This window comes from Erigeron canadensis, chromosome 8 (genome assembly GCF_010389155.1).
Source record: "Erigeron canadensis isolate Cc75 chromosome 8, C_canadensis_v1, whole genome shotgun sequence".
In the NCBI taxonomy this organism is placed as follows: domain Eukaryota; kingdom Viridiplantae; phylum Streptophyta; class Magnoliopsida; order Asterales; family Asteraceae; genus Erigeron; species Erigeron canadensis.
The window spans coordinates 41567789-41586943 of record NC_057768.1 but is presented as its reverse complement, the minus strand read 5'-3'; the positions used below and the strand labels follow the sequence as shown (position 1 = coordinate 41586943).

The window sequence follows — 19155 nt, the reverse complement described above, 5'->3', positions numbered from 1 at the left end:
TTGGGCTTATATTAGCGTTTTGGACTAAGACTTTAAAATTTGCTTCTAAAAATGCTAGAAAAATAAACTTCATATAAATATTTGAAACTTCTTTTTCACTTATAAAAGTCTATAAACGAAACAAAAATATATAAATCAGTCATTCAAAAGTTTCTTTTAGTTATTTTTGTCGGTCTCGAGTCCGGATAAATGAGGAGGTTTTTATAGAAGACTTTAAAAATAGACCTTCAAAATTGGTTTCATTTAAGGCTACCAAAAAGCTTAAGCCGGCACTGTATACATCTGATTGAAGGTTGCGAATGCAATGTCCTTAAATTGAAATTTCACCCGTAGATAGCATATGTCTACAGGATACAACAAATCAATTCAAACTGTGGAACTTGAATCTATCAAATTAGCTAGGTTAATCTTCAAGATAATGACGAACAATAAGTGATTTTTTATTTTGGGCCTTTTTGATTTTTGATTAATCTCTTAAATGAAATTCTGTGTCAAAATTTCATATTTATAGACTTGAATTGTAGAGACATAAATATCATGTCTGTTCAAAAAGATAAACCAGAAAAACCTTTTATATAAACAAAAATAATTTCTTTTTTTAAGAAAAGCCTGACCTAGACTTATAATGCTTGTAACTTGGGTTTATAAACATGGAGAAATTGTTTCTTGTTCCAATGCGGGACAAGTTGTGTTTAGACAACAATAAACAATGTTCCATCAGATCTTTGAGTTAATGGAGAAGATAAGTTGTATATGTTGACCAAATACATGTTTATTGTATAATAAAAAGTGTTGCAAAAAATCTTACCATAATTATCATGCAGATTGCTTTGCTTATCATTACAGTGGCGGTTCTGGCAATATATCTAGCACCCAGGAAACTAAGAAATCAGTAAGTTCATTCATTTAAGAAACTAGGAGGCAATACTATTTACTAAACTTGCTTCTCTACATGGTCAACTTTGCTCAGGAAACAAGTGGAGGTGGCAGCTTCGCAAGTTCAACATTTGGAACGTGGAAGGGAGTAGATGATGGGTCAATTTCACACTACCCTATATGATCCTGAATACGAAAATGTGTCATTTCATTTCATTTTCATCTGTAAATGCAACAATGCTGGTCTGTAGTGTTATGTATAACATCTCGTGAATGTTTAGTTGTTTTTCCGCCACTGAAGACAAATTTTAGTGCTTCTGTTATTTTTTACTACTGATGAGTGGATTTTACATTTTGGTTATTTTCCCATTACTTGAGACCATGTTTACAAACAAAAACAAAGCTAATAAGTCGATCATAGAACTATCATTATTATCTTCAACGGCTTCTTCTAATACTCTTTTTGCGAGTCTTTTTGTTTGTAAACATGAATTGACCTATATATATTTTAACTTTCTTTTCAGTTTGATTTTGCAATCAACTGATCTTTTCATTTCAATACCCTAAAAATAGGTCAATGGTAAATTCTTAAAACTAAATGACACATATAGTAGCATATATAACCATTTTAAGCATCAGTAGTAGCACTTAGACGTAACCATGTGAATTTTAACAACTTTGTAAACCAAAGAATGCCTTGACTCTTCGATGTAATTTGTAAAACTGTAAAGGCCATAAAATGGTAATTGATTGGGCAGATGAGGAAATTGTTTAGTGTATGTATCCAGTCCCACTCCAGATGTACGAGTTACAATAAAGTAACCAACTCCAAAAGATCAAAAGCAAGAATTAATTGTAAACAATTTACTGAAGATACACAGATCATAAACACAAGTGCAAACTTTAAACTAAAGAATGACACACAAACAAACCAATACATAATGAACACCATGATACATACAAAAGGGTATAAAGTTAAAGCTCTAGGGCTGACTATATCCAATCAGAACAACAGTAGGCAAAAGATATATGTTTTGTCTTGTAAAAATTGAAATAAGCTATCTATATATTTTATAATAATGCTAAAATTACATACAAAATAATTGGTATTTTGAAGGCCAACGGCCGAAGCCCAAAGTAGAGAAAACATACTTTAAAAGACCTCAGTAACCTTGCTTGCAAGAACACGCTCTCGTCTTTCAATGTATTCAACAGGGAACCAGCCAGCTTTTCCTTTGCATTCACCTTCAGCCCAGCCGTTATTTGATACCTGACATAATTAATACACAAATAGAAGCTGAGTAATGAATCATTATAATTAGTACACAAATAGTAGCTGAGTAAAAATCATGGAGATAATTATAATACACAAAACTCAAGCTTCTACATACCTTTCTGATAACAACATAATCACCAGATGATAAATTAAGCTCCACATCAGACTCTGCATTATATGGGAACAAAGCCTGGAACACAACAGGGAAATGAACCATGGGAGCAGTGTTACAAGTCTCTTTTAGAAATGATTTATCAGTAAAAATATAAATATAATTCATTATTTAAACAAAGAAATAATGCAGATGAGATGTATATGCTTACCTCTCCTAAAAAGTAATCCACCCCGTCATTTGAACCATTTTGCATTGGCGTCGTTGACGTGTTATTGACTTCTTCGTATGATGGAGGAGGGGGAGGAGGAGGTGTTTCCATAGTTGGGGGAGGAGCTGCTTCAATTCGTTGTCGCTCTATTACCATCTATCAATGGGAAACAATGTCATAAAACAAAACTAAAGCCAAAAAGAAAAATCTAATACATGTCCAAAGGCACTCTATAAAGATATGATCTGTACTCTGTATCCTTGGCATAAATTTCGTGGGCTGCACACCAGCCAAGTGAAACAACACCCCTAAGGCAATATATTTTAGAAACCTCATTTCAAAAGATAGCATCAACTTTATTGTGTATTTTTTTCTAAATCTATCAGACTTTCTCGAACTACATAAATGTTAGATTTAAAGATTTAACGTTTACTAGCCTTCTAGAGCTTTTGGAGTATGGGTTGTGTAAACAGAAGGAAAACAAAAGGAATTGTACGTTGTGAATCAGAAATACAAACATGCTACTCACATATTACCAATGCCACTTAAAAGTGCTACAAAAAGTTATTGAATCAAGAGCCATAAAATCTGACCTCAGAAAGAGAAGACCCTCTTGACATGCATAACTATAATCTATAGTTATAGTTATATAGAGATCTGCTCTCGCTATCAACATGGGATGACTTTGGAGGGGTTTTTTAGATCTCACATTCTCACTTTCCCATTATGTTGAAAATCGAAACTCAAAAAAAAATTTTGAACAGAAACGCTTACCCTAGTCCTACTCTCAAAACTACCTCCAATAAACTCCTATGTCAGGGATTGAACCCTGTACTTATCCCCCAAGAGGCATGAGCCTCAACCAAGTGGGCCCTAGATTGGCTACACTTATACTATTATAGTTCAAAGAGAGACGCCAAAGAAACCACGTGGTTTGAGATACCATACATGTACAAGATTATTTAAGTCTCGTTTCTTTGAGGAAAAAAGTCCAAACTTTGGGCACTTGGTTCATGTTAATGAATGGCAATGGGATTGAGAAAGGGAATATTAAAGAATGCAATAGTCATTACTTAGTATACCATCTTTCTTTGATATTGCTTGAATTATAAGTTAGTAGTAATAATTTGTCTATTAATTAGGAAATCTGTAGGTTATAAATTTTACAAGTTTATTCTGGAAAAACATAAACTAGTGAAAAGTACTCTATACATTTATAAGTTTGTTTCTTATTAGTCTTTTATCTTTCTATAATCACAACCCCCAAATACTCTCTCTAAATGTACAAACTAAAGTCAGGTATCATCTATATATAGCCCATTTTTAACTGTATATTGGTCATACTTGTCTATTTCTCACTTGGATTTTATTACAATGATTAGCATACTAAAATGTAGTAGTTATTACTAAGTTCTAGTTATTATGCCAAAAGGTGATAGATACCACAACTCCACAAATATAAAATTTGTCTAGATATGAAGGGCGATGACGAGTACATACCTCCCCTGCAAGATTATCAAGAATCTGAACTACCTTCTGATGGTATGCACGTTCTGATTCGATCTATCGGAAAATGTGTTTCAGACAACATATCGATATATCATCAGATGTATAGCTCATTTAATTCGTTAAGTGGAGAAATTTTACCATGGATATAAGTCTCTGTAGTGTCATTTTTTGCTGCTGAGCTTCAACTGCAGCCATTGCTGATGCAGCTTCCTTTCCCAATTTTGCCATGTTGGACTTCAAGTCTTGTAGCTTTGATTCAGATGCTTCAAGTCTCGCAAATAGGTCTGGATTCCCACTTCCATCCATCACTTTTCCTTGCCGTTTAGTAACTTCAATGACCTGCGAAGTTTTAATGATTTAAAAATGCCTAACAAGTGATTTTTAATAAAACCAGCACTTTAAATTACAATTTAAAGACCTGTGCTTCAGCCTCTTGGCGCATTCTGTCATAACGTTGAGCAAGATGTCGAGCATCTTCAAGGGGAGCTCCCATAACCATTGCTCTTAATGGCTCTGCAACCTGCACAATTGGCAGTAAAATGCGCCAATTAGAGACAAAGGAATTATTGCAATAAAATAGTACTATGTATAAACAGTTTGTAAGGAAGAAGGAAAATTTTATTCCAAACCTGTGTGCCAAAAGATTTTAGTAGATTTCCTCGTTCCTTCTCCATCTGGACACGAGCTCGTGAAAAGTTGACTGCAGCTCTTGATAGCGTATTTCCACTAGTGCATGTATTCTCAATTCCATATTTCCTACTATCTTCTGACAATTTAGTTCCTGCCAAAATAATCCATCGAAGCCAACTCAAATCATGCATTCCTGAAGTTTAACTAGAATTGAGAAGTACTTGAGTACTACCAACTTGCCTATTTCAATTTGTTTGGAGCCAGTGACTATATATCCTTCAACGCCACGAACAATGTCTCTTTGAAAATGCTGAAAAGCATAAATGATCATATCGCATAAACTAGAAAAAAGTTATTTTCTTTTTCAGAGGAAAAAACTTAAAATCATGTTCATCATTCTTATTTTTTGGTTGAAAGATTACAACTAGACATATGTTCCTCTTGACTTATTAGTACTCGATCTAAGTACTCTTTTCATGTTGATATACACGATGTATACATAAGGAAAGCAACCTTGGCAGCACGTGTAGATATGTATAGCCTCTCGAGTTTTTGGTGAAGCATGAGTTCTGCCTCATCAGTTACCATATTATCTGAACCTCCGTAACCTCCACCGCCAAACTGCTTGAAGACTGCCTGAAATTTAAAACAGAATTATTTTATATATATATATATATATATATAGGGTAACACTCCGGTGAGAACACTTTTAAAATAAGAACGGTGAGAACACTTAAAAACATCATTTTGATGCATTAAAAGTCCATAAAACTAACATAGTGCATAACTAATTATCATTATTTAAGTGTTTAACAACACATTGATCCTTCAAAATCAAAAAAATTACGTTTTTTATTTTGTGCATCCATGTTGGATGCATATTATCAAAATGATGCATCCAACAAAAAACGTGATTTTTTTCAATTTTGACGGTTCCATGTGTTGTTAAACACTTAAATAATGATAATTAGTTATGCACTATGTCAGTTTTATGGACTTTTAATGCATTAAAATGTAGTTTCTAAGTGTTCTCATCTGTTCTCATTTGATTGCCACCCTATATATATATATATATAGATCACATAGTATGACTACTTCGTATGGATTTATTGTGATAAGGTGGTATACAATTAAAGCAGTAACAAAGTATGGATTTAACGAAACAAGTCACAGTTCTAAAACTTTAACAAGTTTTTCAAATGAAAAGGTGCCACCTTTAACATTTTAGTTTAAATAGAACCCTTTTAGTCTAAACAAAACCTAGCCTAGCCACACTAAGCATATTGGTAACCTTATGTTTTTTTGGGCGATTCCAGGAATTCTGGTGATCATCGAGTAGCCGGCAGTGGATGGTGTAAGGATGATATGTGAAATTCTTATGGGTGAAAAAATAAGTAAAATGTGGCACATTCTTAAGAAACCTCTTGATACATTACCTATATGAAAAAGGTCACCGAAACAAAGCCAAATTGCTAGATATACATAAAAAAATTATAACATACATATTGGGGTAATTTCTTGACAAATGGATACATTATCTCTTAATACAATAACTTGGAACAAGCTACTTTTCACAATAACTTGGGTCAAGTAATTATGTTAAGCTTTATTAAAACCATAATAATTACTAACAATGTCAAGTTTGAGATTTCCATTCTTTCCACATCCACACAATAACCCGATAAAAAAATGTAGCTCAAAAGCCAATAGACATAACTTGCTTTATATCAATGTGTTAGTTCACTTTCTCATATTTCACTTAGTTACGCTAAGCGTTATAACTTACAAGTACACACATCTATAGATACATTTATATACTTTCAATTGTAATGGAGTTAAACCTCAAATTTGTATCTTCCATTAAATAAAGGTAGCGCATATGAAATGTAAAGTTGTAAACGGATAAACAGATGATGTTTTTTCAATTTTCCTTGTTCAGGTTACCAAGATTGGCTCAGATGTATGCAGCCTAACCGAAGTATCACCATAACCGTTTCCGTACCTTTTCTCTAGCCACCAGGCATGATGTTTTACCTAGTGAAGTTCGAACCTAAGACCCTTGTGAACACATAGAATGTGTGGCACAAAATAAGGCTTCAAATATATATTTCTAAACACACTATTTCTGAGGGTGAAGTGTAACAGCAGTTTGAATTACATCAAATAAAAAAGATCAAACTACATAGTTACCCTTAAATTAGTTGATCAAAAGTAGATCTTTGAAAAATAAAAATGATATAAATTCGAGACAGTTATTTTTATGTACATTTTACTGTCATTGAAATTTACCTGTTGTTGTCTGGCAACTTGTTCCCGGAGCTTAGTCGCCTGTTTCCTGATCGCTTCCATTTCTCGCCGGAGATTTCTTCTGATTAACAATTAATTATTTAACTTATGACAGGAACTCTTTATACGAGTATTATTTTTGTTTAACTGATAAATAAATATATTTTATTTTACAATTTTCATTTTTATTCTTTATTTTGAATCTAGTTCTTATAATCACAGTGTATGTGGACGAATTTACCCTCAAGTGAGGGAGTGAACTGGTGAAGGAGATAAGGGCTTTTGGGCTCTTAGAAGCTATTGGACTGTTAGGCAGTGTTGGACTAACATGAAATTTGTTTTCCATCGCTATATTCTTGAGTTCAAATTAATAAGAAAAGAAATGATATGATACGATACAATAAGAAGATATGAGATAAGATCCTTCCAAATCATCTTAATAATGAAAAGAAAATTTTTTAAACAAAAACAACTAAACTTTCCTCTCAATTCATATCAAATCATTTTCTTTCCGACCTTAAAAAAAACTCAAAAACCTAACTTATTTTAAAATCACTTGGATTCTTTTCTCTTCCTTCCTTACAAAAACTAAAGAACACAGTATAAAAGTACTTTAATGGTATTTGGCATGGAAAAAAACATAATTTGTTACATTATTCTTTTTTTTAAAAAAAGATAATGAATTACAATATCTAAGATCTTCATTCTTCACAAGTTAATAACTAAACTTGACTTAACTTATTATGTTGTGAAGTTTGTAAGTGTAAACACATGTGTAATTTTTATTGTGGGTAGGTTCATTCTTTAAGTAGTTTTAATAGACTCATAAAATCAACTTAATAGATCAAAGTATTTAAGAGAATTTTCATCCAATTATTATTATTATAAGGGTATATAGAGGTATATTACCAAAGTAACCTTAACGTTTGGTTGTTCACCAACCAACCTAACAAATACGAAATATGTCACAAGAGAATCAACAGGATGCATGAAGTAAAGTTGGTTAAGATTAGATTACGATGTTGCTATAAGCCTATAATCATATCATATTAAATTAAATCCGACAAAATCTCTCTAAATGAGCAGTATCAAGTCGCTTTAGACTTATAAAAATCTCTTTTAATTTTTTGACATGTTCAAAGAAGACAAAAGTAAAAGGTCGGTAATTTGCCGTATTCTTTTATAAAGATTATGATTAAGTGGTACTTACATATATACCCCGCACAGATTTGCAACGATTTACTATAAAATCTAAAAGATTTGAGGCTCTCTTGACGAGCGAACATATTTTATTCTCTTTACAAATAGTAATCATTCAAACTTCTAACTTCACTTAGGTGGGTTGGACAGATGTATCATTTAAATTCACTATGTGGCCCCTGGAGGTGACTTTAGGTTTAGGGTTCGAGTCTTGGGTTTTTCATCTCAAAGTATTTTCCATGAGGAAGGGGTTGGAGGTCCAGCGATTTGTTGGTTAAAATTGTCTCCAACACGTCTGAATCGAAACTAACTTTACAAAATATATATATATATATATATAGGGGGAAGGGAATATGAGGCTGTTAGGCACCCAAGTTGGGTGAAAAACCCCTCACATACCTTTTTTTAAAGGTAAAAATCATGGGGGGCCATGTATTTATTTAAAATATTAAAATATTAGTATGTGAGGGGTTTTTCATCTAAGTTGGGTGTATAACAGTCTCATACTCACTTTTCCCATATATATATATATATATATATATATATATATAACAAATATACAAGTTTGGTTTTCTTATCATCCTTTTTGGCTTTTTGAAGTAACTCGCTCGCATATTATATAGTTCGGTTCGATGAAGGCATGAGTTGCTTAAAAGCTACGAGTCGAAGGACAACATATAAACACTGCTTTATTTGGTCCGCCACGTGGACCCCCTCTATATATTCTTTCTCACATTTGCAAATCTTGGTCACGTACCAGCATTTCATTTATAATTAGTGGGTCAATTTATACTTAACTATACGTTGGAAGGCAACTTCGAAATGTTTGTTTTTAAACATTTTTGATGGATGTACGGTGTACCACAAACCCACAATATACAAGTCGAATAGCTATTGTATAAACAAGTAATGCATAATGTGATACTTTTATAAAAAGAAATGGTACAAAACTACAAATATCACTTACTTTTTAAAAAAGGAGGGAGAGTATAAATACTTTATAATGATTTATAGATATATACTATATAGATATATAAGTAATAAGTTGTTGGTTTGTTCAGATTTTAAACCTAATATTCAAGCATGATTGAGGATCAATCAATCTTAAGGAACACTCATGCTACACAAGAATATTGTTAGCCATAATTAAATATGCATATTGATATACGTATATCTAGAGGTGGAAGAGAAAATTAATTAACCGAACTGGTCTGACTTGTAACCGATAATCGAAACCGGTTAACCGATTATAGGTTACTAGAAACCGTCGGTTATTAATGGATTACTCTTTTCAAAACCAAAACCTATAACCGGTTAATTATTCCAAATAATAACCGGTTAGTCACATATTATATACATACACTGATATATAACCGGAAGATCGCACCATCGAATGATTTTGTAAGCTTTCAATATATACTATATATGGGTTAATGATTATTTCATCAGATCCAACATCAATTTTTAGTTGTTTTTGAGATTTGGAATGATGAATTTTGTTTTGTGTTTAGGAAATGATGTTTATTTGGAATATGGGTTTTTTTTTATATATGGGTTCGTCGCTTAGACTTGTCGGAAATGATTATTCAATTTTCCTCATTGTTCACCACTTTCTTAATACTATAATGGGTGGTAAAAAAAACGAACATGTTAACCCGTATCAGTTAACCGGTTATTATTAATCGAGATTGGTTAGTTAGGTTTCAGTTTTAAAACCTAGAAACCGGTTATTAACTGGTAGAAGTTAACCGTAACCGGTAATTACTATTTCAAAAAATAACCAAAACCGGTTATTAAAATTAATAATCGAAATTGGTTGACCACTTCCTGCACCTCTACATATATTTGAGTTTTAGTTTAATACTAGTATTTGTACCCGCGCGTTGTCGCGGAACATGATTTTTACATCACAAAGTTTTGGAGTTCTTTAATCAACTTTGCTTAAACTCAAAATCTCATCTTTATTGACACGAAAGGTTAGCAACTTGAAACACCAAGAGAAGTTGTTTTTGCTTTGATTTAAAAGGTCGCTCGCCTTAATCACCACCAACATTCACGATACCACCCTTCTGCACAACACAATAACAATCAGAGTACGTCTACGTTAAGAATCAGTTAGCAAAATATATATGATGAGCATTCTAACTATAAATCCAGTAGATTACCCCTATATGCATTTAACCAAAAGCTTAGAATCATTTACCCATACAAAGTTTGTCTTTTTTAGACCTTTTAATATATAGCCAAATGCCTATTTGATTTCAACTTGTGATCAGATAGTGAACAAACAGTTCGTTCTTTGTAGCACTAATCAATTACATCTTTGCTATATGCTTGACCTGGAATGAGACTATAGGCATAGCGCACTTCGCTAACTTAGTTGTATGAGCAGTATGTAAGATCCAGGACAAACAACAAAGTGAACTAAAGCTAATAAACCGCAATCAGTGAGAACTTCTATCAATTAGCTCTGATGTTTAATACCTTAAAGTCTTAACTATCTAACTAAGGATTACATAAAAAAGTTGGGGCCTCTTTAATTAAGGATTACATAAACTGCAATCAGTGAGAACTTCTATCAATCAGTGGACTTGAAGCAAACATAGCCATAATTAAAAGTTACATTCTTTTTAACACCAAACGTAAGGATTACATAAAAAAGTTGGGGCCTCTTTAATTTCTATGTTGGTGGAGATGTTTTTGATAGATACCCAATTTTACAACAACATGTTCGTACTGTTTTTATATATAGGTTTCTATATAAACAAAACACTATCATCAACTACCAACTCATCATCCCAATTGAGTTCCCAAAAACTTAATTTCCATTTGTATTCAAACAAACAAATAAGTATATCTATACTTAAGTAGTTGATAAATTATCAATGAAAAATAAACATTAAGATGATATTAGAAAGTGATTGCCTTGAGATTTAACTAAATCCTATAAGTTTGGCAGCGTAAAAAGAAAGCGCGATAGAGAAGGATGATACGATCTATGAGAAGCATGTAGAAACAAAGATGGAGGATATAGGTTGGTAAAGTTGTACTACAAGATTGGTACAGATGAAAAAAGTTTATACTATTGTACACCATGCATAAGATATTGTAAAAAAGCACTTTGTACACTATGCATAAGATATTGTAAAAATGCACTTGGTTTTTAGTATATAGGTAAATATATAAGATCTATGATAGAAGCGACACTACTAATAATACATAGTAATCGACGAGATTTGATCACAAGACATAAGCAGACGAACTCTATGTTACGCATGTAGCAAACTTATTTTGATAAAAAGTGAGACATGTTTGTAAGTTTTAATGGGAATTAAAATGATGAAATAATTAACCATTTGCTCTAGATCAAAAGGCACCTGAGGCTCTTTTTGGGGGTTATGGACTTATGGGAGAGGAAATGTTGGCTTGGATTGATACCAGAGATTGAATCTCGATCAGTTCCCTATGGTTCGGGCATTTACTTATTTGGGTGTGTGCAGGCCGTGTTATAGTACTCATAGTCTTCAGGATTGTCTTCGGGTTTCAACCTCTAACATAGGGGCGGTACTAAAGGGGGGGCAAAGGGGTCCAATGCCCCCTTCCAAATTTAAATTTTGTTATTTATTTTTAAATTTTTCATAAAATTTTTAAAATTTTCTATAGGTTTTTAACATTTTGCCCCCTTTTAGATTTATTTGTCATAAGTTTTCTAAGTTTGCCCCCTTTGAAATTTTTTCTTGGTACCGCCTCTGCTCTAACATACTGCCCGTTTGGATGTCACTGTTAGGGTTCAAGACACTAACAGCTAACACACCGTTTAAAAAAATTAAAAGAATAAGAAAATGATGAAACAATTAGATAATGCTGGTTTAGAAAAGACATTTAGAAAAAATTGTTAAAGGGTTAAGTTTCCAGCTATCAAAAGAGAAACTTCAAAACGAGATCTAGTATAATTTATACGGTATATAATATTTCAATTTCAAGAAAGAAAAACATACACACATACTAGTATATGGGGATAATAATAATATAATATCAAAACCAAAGGCTAAAACTGAAGTCTTCTAGTTGAGTCAACTATTGATGAAAAATCTAACTTCCGAATTTGGAAAACCACGTCTCTGACTTTCTCTTGATTTTGGTCGTACCCAAGTACCAAACCCATATATTCATAGTCAAACTTGACACCTAATCTAAGTTTAAATTCAAAAATTCATACTCCTAATAATACTTGTACGATGTAAGGTAGTTATATAGATTGTATCATAATGAAATTCGAATATGCCTCATACATGATTCATGAGTATGAAAATAAATTGTGGTTAAAGTAAATCGACGGTAGAAGCTAAATTATAATAAACAGTAATGATAAATATAATATATGTTTAGTTAAATTTTTGGATTTACCTTAAATTTTAAGAATCATATCCAAATCAGAACATGTATTTATAATGAATGACGGCAAAATAGCCTTGTGATTTCGAATCATAAACTCAATTTTTGAAGTCTTCATGTTAAAAAACTTATTATAACTGGTAATGAGTAATAAGAGTTGAATAATTGCAAAAGAAGAATAGACAATTTATTAAAGAGAAAACGATCAATCAAATAAGGTTATAATATCTTTTGTATTAATAAGCCAAAAGTTAAAGTTTAATTCTAAGTTTAATAAGAAAATGGTATCTATATACAATTAAAAAAAGCTAATTTAATATAATAAATAGAATAAAATGACACATGTCGATCAAGGATTACATCACGAGTCGTTTCAAGAAGATATCAATCATGTTTTATTTTATTGATAGATAGAGACATAATTTGCTTTTAGGAGATAACTTGAAATAAAAAACCATATATAAATACAGAACCATAATTTGCTTTTAGGAGATAACTTAGAAAAAAATATAAGCAATAGTATTTTTTGTTTGGTATTGGAATAAATTTGATATAATGTGAATATCCATATTAAACAACTGTTATTATAAGGTAAGTAGCTAGAAACTAATTAGGAATTTTAATTTGATTCAATTAAGAATACTAAAAGGGACACTTGTCATTTAAGTAATACGTCATGGATCGATTAAAAAATACCCCAATCATGTTTTTAGTATATTGAAAACTCTTAAAATATATATGTGTTAAAATATATATGTGTTCACATGTTTTTTTTTTCATTCACATATAAAATGATATAAAAATATATGTTGTAGAATAAACTTTTTAAATAAATCTTTCAAAATAGCTTTTTGTGAACTTGTGAATGAATTTGTTCACGTTTTTTGTTCACATGTGATAAACGACTATATATAAGGTTTTAAAAAAAATTTCGTATGCAACATATATTTTTATTTTCACATGTGAATGAACAAAAAAAAAATGTGATCCAATGTGAAATTTAGGAGTTCTTACGGTTCTTGCAAAAAAATGGATTCTCAAAATAAGAGCCATATATTAACAATAAAAAGGAAAGGTAATGATGTGCTCGCAAAATAATATGTGCCTAGATGACAGTATAGTGTTGTGTTGGTGATGGGGAATGGTAGTGGAGGCGACAATAAGTGATGCATATAATTAATAAGATGTAATTGAGTTAAAGAAAAAGGTGAACGGATCATGTAAATAAACTTATAAAAAAATAAAAATAGTCACGGTACATCTAAATTTTTTATAAGAGAATGATTAATTCTTCTAAATAGTTATCCTAATAATTCTTAAAACCAAAAGTGGTAAAATCAAAGAACTTTTTTTTTTAATCTCTTTTAAAAAATAAGGAATGAAAATTTTATATAATAATAAAAACAATAACATATTTTTACAATATTTGTTTTTACTTTTATTATTATTATACCTTTGTATTGTGATTTTAATAAACGAATTTTCAAACTTGTCTTTCTAATCATCGTGTAACTTGAACATTAAAACATACAATCAAATATTGTTAAAAAGAATATAAACGGAGATTAGTTAGATTAATTGAAACATAGAAATGTAAAATAATTAAAAAGAGATAAACAAAAAATAGGTAGGTTATTTTTATTGAAACAAGAACAAAACAAAAATCAACGATGATAACAAGATGAATATGGATTTTTATCTTATGTTATACTTTCCCATTGTAACTCACATATTTGATTACAAAAGTTCCTGTCCATGTCCGTTTTAGTTTTAGTTTTATCATATTATATATGACATATGATATCTCTACTACTTTTATGTTATTTTTCTATCATGATCTCAACCTAATTTTAAGGTACACAAACAATATATATAATTCTTATAATCAATTATACAACATATAAAATCAATCTATATATCATACCGATATTGGTACTAATATATCATATCATATCATATATAAGTATATAACATTGTCCGTAAACGAATATCAATAAAAATGATAAGTATCTTATTTTTGAAACTTTCATGTTATAAATTAAGGTAAATATTAGAAGATAATGATTAATTTTTGTTTAAAGGATTTTTTTTTATGAAATACCGTTTTTGACTCAAAATCGCTAGTGAAAATATTCATTGGCAAACAAAGTCAATTTAACTTGTAGATGCATCCATTGTTTTTTGTAAATATCGTTTTTAATTACTAAATATAGTTTTTGACTCAAAATCGCTAGTGAAAATACTCATCGATAGTGAAAATACTCATTGTTATAAATTAAGGTAAATATTAGATGATGACGTACCCACCCAGACGTAGACAAGCAGTACCACCTAAAGGATACGCTTCACTTCCGGTAAACAAGGAAAATATTTATATTTATCAAGAATCCTATATCTTAGGAAAGAAGATCATATTAAATCTCCTATTCCCGGAAGTGATATGCATAACGCATAAAACTCTACTTGGGAGATAAGTCACGAACTCCCTATAAATAGGGGGAAGGATGGCTAGATCAAAGGATAACCACATATACACACTCTTGGCGTACAAAAGGCATAGCCTTACCGGAAAGGAACCGTCAAATAACAACCACAACCACCCCCATTCCTCCTTTCTAGGTAACCGGATTGGTTGTACAAACATTAGAAGATAATGATTATTTTTTGTTTAAATGATGGCAAATGTCGACTGGTTGTTCAACAAAAAGAATACTCACCACTTACGAATATTATCTATAATTACAAAATGTGTTTTGTTAATTTGTATAAACGAGACACTGTTGATCTTCTTAAATTGGTGGGAACTTTTTCTTTTCAAATAACTTGCGAGTTGCGAGCTATTTTTTGATTTAGTTGTAACCGTATAATTGAATTTTTCTTTGTGTGTGCATGTCTACTCCAAGTATATATATCTCTGGCTATCCGCAAATTATCTGATTAGAACATGATTCGATCGAATTTAATTAAGATCTCTTATGAGAAAAAAAGGACTTATCATCACTAGATCCCCTTATCGTTATATTAATGTAACACGTACGTATGGGTGTTTTCTTTCTCTGTTTGCATGTGATCGTAAAGTATATTAAGAACATACCATTATGTTTCAAAACTTATGACTACATCAAAACAAAACTGTGCGTATCAGGTATTGATAATAATCATACTTAATGAAACCAGATAAATCAATCAATTTACACGACATTTGGCATACATAGTCATACAACTATTGTACTACTAAAAAACAAGATACAGTTCAAATTAAATTAAAATACCAAAAAATCATATTACTCGTACTATTCACACGACATTTGGCATAAGCATCTCTTCTCTTATTAATAAAAACCATTTTCTTTTTAAAAGAAATTTCCACGACATTTGGCATTATTTCATGTCCTAGTAGTAATTATTCAAACCTTTTGTAAAAAACAATAGATATTATATACATACACATATAATAATAAAATAAAAGTAATAATATGTGTGTGTATATATAGAACACTTTAAAAAGAGAAAAAGAAAAATAGTAAAACATGGAGTCCACCACCATCACCTTCACACATTAGCCATCATCTCATCATATCACATATCTTCACGCATTCCCCCCCTTTTTATCTCTCTCCCACTATTTCTTTTTCTCTCTTCTTTCTCGGGTAATTTAACCTATACATACACAATTATTATATATCAGTATTTATATGTATAGTACATATCTTTTTCTCTCTCCATATATATAATTTTTATTATAAATAGATAAATATATATAACCAAAATTCCATATAAATTCTCTGTTAACTTTTATTCTTACAACTTACAATATATATTTTTTTTTACATAGATAACAAAAAAAAAAGTATCAATAATTAGCATGGAGTGTATTGCAGCAAGAGCGTTGAAGTCAAGTTTTCTATCAGAAATTATGGGCCTAAATTCAACCCAACAACAACAACAACAACAGCTTGACGATTTTTGGTGTGTTACCGGAATTAATAATATTTCCGGCGAAGAATTTTCCGTCGACGATCTTTTAGACCTTTCTGATAAAGATTTTAGTATTTCTGGTGATGGTTCATCTGAAGAAGATTTTTCCTCGGTTTCTTCGCCGGATTTTGATATTCTTTCTACCAATTCTTCTAGCTCCGGCGAACTTGTTTCTCTCACCGGTGACAACCTTCCCGCGCCGGTAATTATTACTCCTATTTACCTTAATATCTTGCATGTAAATTTGTTTGTAATATAGAAAATATTTTTACTTAAATTATAAGCATAAAAGTAAAAGTTTGAAATTTAGAAAACTTTAAAGTAGTTTTTATTTATTTTTGTATAATTATGTCACACGCTATTACTAATTTGACCCGACAACTAATGCGTACTAGAATTACTAAAAAAACTAAAGGGAAAAGTGAATATGAGGCTGTTATGCATCCAACTTGGGTGAAAAACCCTTCGCATACTAATATTTTAATATTTTAAATAAATACATGGCCCCTATGATTTTTACCTTTTAAAAAAAGTATAGGTTTTTCACCCAACTTGGATGCCTAAGAGCCTCATATTCCCTTCCCAAAACTAAATTATTAAGTTACACAATATATTGCAAGCAATAATTTCTATAATTGAATTATATTGTACTTTAAAATTATGGCCAATATCTTTTATCATTTTATAGACTAATAAAATACGGAGTAAGTAAGTGGTTGAAAAACAATATTCATGCATGTTAATTATCAAAAACTTTTTGAAATAAATTAAAGAGGATAAGTTTATTGTCTAAATCCCTTTTTTAAAGATATGCTACATAAATTTGATACTTTTTTGTGGATATTATAATAATTTTTGTGGGTTAATTAATTAAATTTCAGGTGGATGATATGGAAAGCCTTGAATGGTTATCAAAAATTGTGGATGATTCTTTATCGGAGCATCCAATTTTGAACCCGGCGGTGAATTTGAAGGATAGAACCGGGTTGAACCGGTTTGAACCCGTGGTTATGGTAACAACCCAAACTTTCACGGTTTTGGGCTTACCCTACCAGGTTCCAAGAAAGTCCCGAACCAAAAGGTCAAGAAAAGCCGGCCGGGTTTGGTCAAATGCTTCGCGCTCACTGACCGAGTCGTGTTCAAGTTCCTCATCGTCTCATGAGTCGTCATTAACGTCTCCCATGCTTTTCAGAAACCCGGTTTATTACATTGATTTTTTTGATACTAAACCGGCCGCGAAGAAACAGAGAAAAAGTCCAGGTTACCAAACCGGACCGGGGGTGAACGAGTCACTGAGTCAACGGCGGTGTACTCATTGTCAAGTTCAAAAAACACCTCAATGGCGAACCGGTCCATTAGGTCCGAAAACATTGTGTAACGCTTGTGGGGTCAGGTTCAAGTCCGGTCGGCTTTATCCTGAGTATAGACCGGCTTGTAGTCCAACGTTTTTGGGGGCTGTTCACTCAAACAGCCACCGAAAAGTGTTGGAAATACGAAAGAAAAAGGAAACAGAAGTTGAAACGGGTATGAACATTCCGATTGAGATAGGCTCTAGTTAGATAACTGAACCCGGTTCAGTAGGATAGGCCAGTTCCGGTTGAAATTTTGGTGGGCCGATTTAAAGACTTTAGTTAGTTATTAGATTGGTAATGGTAGGTTGATTTAGTGAGGCCTGGTTAGATTTATTATAGTAGTGTTATTTATACTTTATTTTTTTTTTGTTAGAATTTGGTTGTTTTTAATTAGGTAATATCGAGGGGTACTTTATTCGATAGAAGTTGTATTTCTATGTTGGACAAGTAATTTTGGTTAGAAAATTAAATATTGCATGTGGAGACGTTGCTAAATATTTCTATAACGATAAGCTTGATGTCATTTTCAAATTTTAGGCATTAAAATTTGAATAATTCAAATTCGTTTGTTGGTTTATTGTCCAAGTGGTTGCTAATGACGTATGTTTACTATTCTTGGTTAAATTTAGGTACGTGTTGTTGATCAGCCGGTCATAAATTCTATAATACTATGTGTATGTGTGTGTCTTTTTCTCTTTTGGACGTCAAAACCTTTATGAAGCATCGAAACCGTAGGCTTAAAAGATATAGACGGATATATTTTATTTTCGTGGTGTCGGACATTGTTTGACTCTTCGTTTGATGAAAAGTGTTTATCCTAGTTGTAGAGGAAACTCAAAAATGTATAGCATAATTAAAAAGATAAATAAATTAATTAATTAAGAGCTAGCATAAAACTTTCTTTTTATGATATGTGTTTTTATAAAGTTATACTCAATAAATTAAGAGAAATTGAGTCGTTTTATTTTAGATTAATTATAAATATTTGTTTTATCTTTTGTTAAAGATTATAAATAACTAAAAAAATTATCTACCGATAAACTAAAACAGGATTATAGACTTCTTTGATCGACACATGGTGTTATATTAATGTGACAAGTTTTTTTTAATCAAATTCATTTTAAAAAAAATAAAAAATCATATTTAGTAATATTTTTCTAATAATCTTTTCTATCCATATTTAAATATGTTTCGTATAAGTTTAATAAATTTATTATCTAAATTAAGGTATCTAAATTTTATTAAGTTTACTAGAATTTCCTAACTTGTATCTAACGCCTACGTAAAATTATATTAATTAAATTCAATAATCTACCAATAAACTAAAACA

General features: G+C 31.1%; 2 protein-coding genes across 3 annotated transcripts; one reads left to right on the top strand and one right to left on the bottom strand.

Moving 5' to 3' along the window:
* Positions 1–1775: 1775 nt before the first annotated feature.
* On the bottom strand, positions 1776–7055 carry LOC122578649 (SH3 domain-containing protein 2-like). Its single transcript, XM_043750657.1, has 10 exons — positions 6904–7055; positions 5128–5250; positions 4855–4924; positions 4614–4765; positions 4403–4504; positions 4123–4323; positions 3976–4038; positions 2476–2631; positions 2268–2342; positions 1776–2146 (listed from the first exon to the last, which is right to left on the bottom strand). Exons 1-10 carry the CDS (start codon positions 6961–6963, stop codon positions 2030–2032), a joined length of 1119 nt encoding a protein of 372 aa, XP_043606592.1. The 5' UTR covers positions 6964–7055; the 3' UTR covers positions 1776–2029.
* An 8997-nt stretch (positions 7056–16052) lies between these two features.
* Positions 16053–18320, top strand: LOC122578142 (GATA transcription factor 7-like). Of its 2 annotated transcripts, XM_043750037.1 has the most exons (3): positions 16053–16145; positions 16331–16675; positions 17355–18320. In XM_043750037.1, exons 2-3 carry the CDS (start codon positions 16361–16363, stop codon positions 18030–18032), a joined length of 993 nt encoding a protein of 330 aa, XP_043605972.1. In that variant the 5' UTR covers positions 16053–16145; positions 16331–16360; the 3' UTR covers positions 18033–18320. The 2 variants fall into 2 exon arrangements, with proteins under 2 accessions (XP_043605972.1, XP_043605971.1); XM_043750036.1 differs by lacking the exon at positions 16053–16145 and having other exon boundaries at positions 16241–16675.
* The last annotated feature ends 835 nt before the right edge of the window (positions 18321–19155 follow it).